Below are 6,975 nucleotides of genomic sequence, written 5' to 3'. Positions count from 1 at the left end.
TTCCCTTAATTCCACCTCTTTTTTTAATTAAAATGCTTATTTATTCAACATATACATATTCAACAAGTATTGATTGAGGGCCTCCTATATTCCAGTAAAGGTATTAGGTACTATTGATAGAAATATGAATAAAAAATATAGTTGCAGTCTAGAAGATAATTTAATTTTTATTTATTGATTTGAGAGAGAGGAATGGAGAGAGAGAGAGAGAGAGAAGCCAATTTGTTGTTGCACTTATTTATGCATTCATTGGTTGATTCTTGCATGTGCCCTGACTGGGATCAAACCTGCAACCTTGGCTATTGGAATGGTGCTCTAACCAACTGAGCTACCTGGCTAAGGCCTGCTATGAAGTTTTAAAGTATTTCAATTTCTGTACTTCTTTTGTTGCAGATAGGTAACAAATATTTTATGGACTAGTGGACTAGTAATGTATATTTCCTGGCTGGCTCTGACATCCAAGTGGAAATGTCTACTAGATAGTTGAATATTCAAATCTACTTTTAATTGTCACCAAAGGGCAGAGGCAATGTCTATAAATTTACTTTGAACATAATTTAAGATTAAATCTGATTCAACAAGCATTCATTAAAATATGTACCGCATTTGAGACACTATGCTGGCCTTTTTAGGACAGTGCTATGGAGAAGGGACAGATTAAGGTCTGTGGGCAATCTGAATAGGCTACGAATTTGTCATCCCCTCATACTAATATTCTTTAAAAACGTATTCGCTATATATCTAGCAGAAATAGGAAAAAAACTGATTTCTGTTAACAAACATGTATTCTCTTCCTTTACATTTGAAATAATTTATTGAGCATAGTTTTTTCAAACTAAACAATCTATCTGGAACACATTGAAATGTTTAAAATTTAGATATTAAAACTGGCTGAACTCAGAGATGGGAGCATTATTTTTTGGTTGAATCTTGTGGTTTGTACTCTCAGCAAAATTACTCAACACGGATTTTTAAAAATATATATTTTTATTGATTTCAAAGAGAAAGGGAGAGAAAGAAACATCAATGATGAGAATCATTGATCAGCTGCCTCTTGCACGCCCCATACTGGGGATTGAGCCAGCAACCCGGGCATATGCCCTTTGAACCGGGAGCCTTCAGTCCACAGGCCGGCGCTCTATCCACTGAACCTAACCCCATAACCACAGAGAAAATGAACCTTGGAGTTCCTTAGGGGTTTAAGTATGAGACTCATAGCTAAGATTTGAGTTAAAATTTATACAAAAGTTACTTTGGCAAGAGGAAACGGTAACACTTTAGAAGATAATCGAACCGGATTATCTCTCCTTCACACGGAATCTAGGGCAGGTTTCTGGGAGGGCCCAGCTCACCCTTGGAAGGCGAGGCAGCTGCCCTAAGCATGCTCCCCCAATCTTCACATCACCCTCCCCTCCCTGCTGCTAGAGGCCACACCCTCGCAGGCTTCTTCTTCACGTTCGGTTGGGCTGGACCCAGCAGTCAGACCTGGGGCCAGGTTGGGACGCTGTTCTCAATGAAATTATCATCATGTACACCTCCTTCCTTGCAAGTGGATAACTGCCGGACCTCGCCCTGTTTCCTGTTACGTGACGTTATCATCAGAGCAACCAATCACAGTTGAAAGAAACTTAGAGAACGGAGACTGTATTGGTTTTGGTGTTTTGTCAATCTCTGCTGAGTCACCGCCTCTTTTCTCTTAGCAACGGATGCGTCAGAGCAACCGCTTGCAAAGGAGCTGCGTTTTGTGCTCTTAGGACTTGTTTTTCGGAGAGGAGAGTAAAACTTCCGTCTTCAGCCCCAGCAGGAGTTTTTCGCTAGGGTGCTGCCCAGAGGCTTCTTTTCTCTTCTGTTTAGCAGTTTCAGGTAAGGGAAGCTCGGAATGGGAAAGGAGGTTTGGAAACAAATACTTTAGTCTTTCAAAGGCGTTGGAACACTATGTACTGGGCACACTGGAGACTACAGAAAAGTACAAAACTTTCCCTGCTTGCAAAGAAAGGAACTTCCAGCCCAGCCAGGAGACGAAAATAGCAACGAGAGAGCAGTTAAGGACATTCTTAAGGACTTGGAGGGCAGGTACAGTGTCTTATTCATAGATCATATATCCCCAGTGTCTATCACATTGCCTGGCGCGTAGTGGGAGACCAATAAATACTGGATGGATGATGGATGGATGGAAAGGAAAATAGCATGGTTCTGGTTATTCATCGGTATTGGAGATCAAAGAGGAAAAGATAAATGTGGACTAAAGTAGTTAGAGGTGACTTCAGGACTTGAGAAAGGGCTGGAGTAGATAAGGAGTGCAGAAACAAAGGGGGAGACTTTAACACTTTGGCAGTAAGGACTTTGTCTTCCTCATTTAGTGACCTCCAGCACCTAATGGTTGCTCAAAAAGTTCTCTCTCCTTCTGCCCAGTGTATACTGGATGCTGCTGGGATTCACAGCCACTTCCAGGCACCTCTGGGTTTGAGGCCCTCGGCATTTGTGGAAGCCTGGCATAATTAACTCACTACAGTGTGATTAGAAAGCGTCAAGGAGAACGAAACTGTTTAGGCTTGAGTGAGAGAGTTGGGGAGGCTTCAGGGAGAAAGTCCTGCTGGAGTTGAGCCTTGCAGGATGAGGGATGAGTAAGATTTAAGCAAGCAGAGAAATGTGTGCATGGTATGGAGCAGGAGAGGTTGGAGAGGAGGGGGTTCCCTAGAGAGGGAGGTAGGAAGACTGTTTGGAGATGCTGGGACTGTTTCGAGATTGGACAGTAACCCTGTGAGGCTGGAGTAGAACTCGAGGAGTGGATAGGATGGGCAGGCTCTGAGAGTGTGAAAGGTGGTGCTTACACAGTTGGACTCTGGTCTGCAGACCTGTGCAAGACCGCCTCCTAGTGATTTTTCAAACGCAGACTCTCCCAGACCTGCAGAATCACAGTGGCCCCCGGAAGTTTGCATTTCAGATGAGCTACATTTCTCCCCTAGTGGAGGAGAATGCCACTGTGGACTACAGGGATCCGGATTAAGGAAGTGACTTGTTAAGATCTGCATTTCACAAAGGGCTCTGAAGGCTGTCCTGTGCGTGGCTATGCTGGTTGGAACAGAGTCAGGGAGGCCAGTTAAATGTCCATGATCTGATTGGAGGGTGGGGTGTGGATAGAGAAATAAATCACATGTTTATTTTTACTGACGACTAATTGAAATGTATGCATTTGGTAATAAACCACAGTAATATTAGCAAGACCTGTGACTTTGTCACTAAGAGAAATGACAGTTCTTATTACATTATGGATGTTATAAATATCTGATTTATGTTCATCACATCTTCAAAATTAAGTGGTAATTAGAATCACTGCTAGGTCTTGATATTTAATGCATTAATTAAAAAGCACATAAATTATTATATCATAATTTAAAAAATATTTTTATAACTGTGTTTCAAAAAATCTCCCTTGTAATCACATGTTCTTATTTGATGTATGGGGCTTCATCAGGCTGCCAAAGGGTTCATGGCACAAAATAGGAACTTCTGGTACAGGAGGGCTTGTTAAAGGCCTGAACACATGGAGGCTATGGGAAGGAGGGCTTTGAATTCAGGAGTTATTTCAAAGGGTGTAGTGATGGAAGAGCATCTACTTAAATGAGTATTCTGTCTTGGAAAGAGGTGGAGGTAGTTTGGAAGGGGAGAAACGAGTGTAACAGACTAATTGGAAACATTGTAGGAACAGTCATTTCTGGAGGGTGGATGTGGTGTACTTGTCAGAAGACTGCTGAAGAGCCCAGGAGAGCCTTGAGGCTTAATCAGGGTCTTGGTGGAGACCGATGGAGCAGCAGCAGTTCTTGGAGACACATCACCAGACTACCACAATGTTAGTCTTACCTCAGATTCTAAATCTTTGTTTAAAAGAAGAAAAGATGGGAGGCAAGCATGATGAGCTTACAAATACTCTGGGGAGAGAAAAGAAGATGGTGACCATCTAGACAAGGTCAACTAATTGAAGGAGACTCGAGACATAACACTTTCTAAGGAAGCTGTTAGCAGCGGTTCTCAACCTGTGGGTCGCCACCCCTTTGGGGGTCAAACGACCCTTTCACAGGAGTCGCCTAAGACCATCGGAAAACACATATATAATTACATGTTGTTTTGTGATTAATCACTATGCTTTAATTATGTTCAATTTGTAACAATGAAATTGGGGGTCACCACAACATGAGGAACTGTATTAAAGGGTCCCGGCATTAGGAAGGTTGAGAACCACTGCCCTAGGGAGAAGGTGCCAGAGCTACAGGTCTTCTCAGAATTAAAGGTCTCATGACTGGGAGTAAGACAGTCGTGCATACAGGTAACAAATGGGAACATGTAAGCCGGTGTGTGCATTGTAGCCAAATCAAGTGAAGAGAGGGCACCAATCACTGTTGAAATCACTGTATTATATCAATCATAATTTGTCACCTATTCCTTCATATGGAGCAGTTACCCTCCTAAATAACAAAAGCTTCATAAAATGATAATCACAGAGAAGTCGAAAGTTAGTTTGAAACAAGGTTGTGGCCAGCTCTGAATGCAATGTTCCTCATAACCACTGGAGTGCCCTCACAGGTTTTGAACTGTTACTGGGTAAGAGGACTTACCCAGTACTCACCTCTCTCATTGCTCTCTAATATCCTTTGCTGTTAATGTGGAAGAATATGTGTTCTTTGCTACATTATTATCATTTGAAAAAATATATGTGAACATTTTGAAGGAAAAAGTGTGTATGCTCAAACACTTAGACACATACCCACACTTTAGTCAAGATTTAGTCATCAAGATATTGAGCATAAAATAAAACTCATGATGTTTTGACTATGGGCAATTGCTGGGGTGCAGACAAGGTACCCCTATGTCAGTCTTAGTGGTATGCGGATTGTTTTGAGCTAAAGGCAACTAGAACCCTGCAGGCTCGAGAGAAACTCATGCTCCCTGCCTTATCTAGGAGAATTAAATTAGGAGGCTGGCCCACGATAAGAATTAATACCAGAAATGACATTTTACCTTACCTGTGTGTATGGCAGGCACACTAATAATTACTGAACACGTGCTCTCCTGAAATGCCCCTTGGAAGGCTCACGGTGCATTACCTCCTCCCAAGCTCACAAAGTCATACCTGAGTTCCCCTTTCTGTCTCTGAACCTCAGTGCATGTGGAGTCTCTGACCCTCATATATGCAGGGTTCCCATCCATATATACGTGTTAAATTTGGGTTATTTTCTCTGGTTAATCTGTCTCAAATCTATTTGATTATTAGGTCAACCGAGGGTAGAGGAACACTATGAAATAATATTCAATCTGTGTTTGGTTTATTAAAATGAGACAAACAGTAAACAGTGTAAGATGACTGAGTTGATGATGATGCGACTTTATTTCATCTTCACAACCACCTTGTGCGTTAGGTTTTATTATCTCCGTTAAACTGATGAATCAGCTGAAACTCAGAAGGTCAACAATTAGCCCAGGGTCACTCAGCTGATGAAAGGTAGAGCCTGTTTTTAGACTCCGCTGGTTAGACTCTGGAAATCACACTCCCAGCCACTGAACAAGATGGGGCGAAGGTGAGCATTGAGGAGATGAGAAGGGTTTGGTGTCATGGCAAGACCCTTGGCCAGAGCTATGTCCTGCCAAAATTGATGAGCAACCCCCCAGAAACTTTTGGAGGCCTTTTCTGACAGCACAAATAAGGACACAGTGGTTACATGCACGTATGCTAGGACAAAAGTACTATCTACACTATGATAATTTTAAAATGATGTGCATATGTGCACACTGTGGGCCTGTGTCTGCCCCTGGACTTTAAACCTGTCTTTGTAGCTGGGGCACCTGCCAGGGAGCCAGGCGCAGGGCAGCACAGAGCAGCTCCCTGGGTGCAGAACCACAGCCAGAGGCGGGGCAGCGGTGTCTGTCCTCTCTGGTGCTTCCATGGCAGGGTCTGAGGCTGAAACCTGGAGGAGTTGGCAGGTCACCATCCTGTGTTTCAGCTGAATAGCTCCGCCAGAATGGCAAGGTCTACCAGTGGTTCCCAACCTTCCTAATGCCGCGACCCATTAATACAGTTCCTCATGTTGTGGTGACCCCCAACCATAAAATTATTTTCGTTGCTACTTCATAACTGTAATTTTGCTACTGTTATGAACCGTAATGTAAATATCTGATATGCAGGATGTATTTTCAGGGGTCGCCACCCACAGGTGGAGAACCGCTGGTAGACTAAGATTGTTGTTGCAATAAACCTCTGCCCCCAAAACACCCACTCTATAAAGATACATATTGCCCTAGCCGGTTTGGCTCAGTGGATAGAGTGTAGGCCTGTGGACTGAAGGGTCCCGGGTTCGATTCCCATCAAGGGCACATGACCAGCTTGTGGGCTCGATCCCTAGTAGGGGGCGTGCAGGAGGCAGCCAATCAACGATTCTCTCTCACCATTGATGTTTCCATCTCTCACTCCCTCTCTCTTCCTCTCTGAAATCAATAAAAATATATTTTAAAAATAAATAAAGATGAGTTAGCCAAAGGCTCAACTTAGAAAACATACTCATGTTTACCAAATGCTAATGCTTGCTATTTGAACCTGTGAGCCAGACACCTAATGGCATTCTCTCTTTGTGCAGCCTGAGTCAGAGCCATGGCTCCAAAACCTCGAGGAGGAAAGAATCCACGTGGCAAAAAGAAAAAAGGAAAACATGGTGAAAATAAGGACTTAGCACTTGGTAGGATTGTCTTTTCATTAATGGGGTTTTTATGGCTTCAGTATTTGTACAGTTAGCAGCCAAAATTATCGTGGTTTTGGCTGTCATAAAGCTAAACACAAGTGGAATTCAAAACATGGGCATTTATTCTCGTTTTGTATGTATTTTATTACCATTCGACACCATAGGAAACATATCATGAAGAGATAATTCTGTGAGAAAGACAGTTATTCAGATTCTGTTTATTTAATTATTCATAAAATAGTTTAAG

The 6,975-nt window shown here is 42.6% G+C and overlaps 1 protein-coding gene across 1 annotated transcript in view; it reads left to right on the top strand.

Moving 5' to 3' along the window:
• Positions 1-1,726: 1,726 nt before the first annotated feature.
• DNAI3 (dynein axonemal intermediate chain 3) overlaps positions 1,727-6,975 on the top strand; it is an 87,808-nt gene continuing 82,559 nt past the window's right edge. The window contains exons 1-2 of the mRNA XM_059689013.1: positions 1,727-1,863; positions 6,627-6,725. Coding sequence (XP_059544996.1) covers positions 6,641-6,725 — 85 coding nt within the window. The 5' untranslated portion in view covers positions 1,727-1,863; positions 6,627-6,640. The remainder of the gene's footprint in view (positions 1,864-6,626; positions 6,726-6,975) is intronic.

This window comes from Myotis daubentonii, chromosome 3 (assembly GCF_963259705.1).
Source record: "Myotis daubentonii chromosome 3, mMyoDau2.1, whole genome shotgun sequence".
In the NCBI taxonomy this organism is placed as follows: domain Eukaryota; kingdom Metazoa; phylum Chordata; class Mammalia; order Chiroptera; family Vespertilionidae; genus Myotis; species Myotis daubentonii.
Note: the sequence above shows the minus strand (reverse complement) of the source record. Positions and strands in the feature narration are given on the sequence as shown.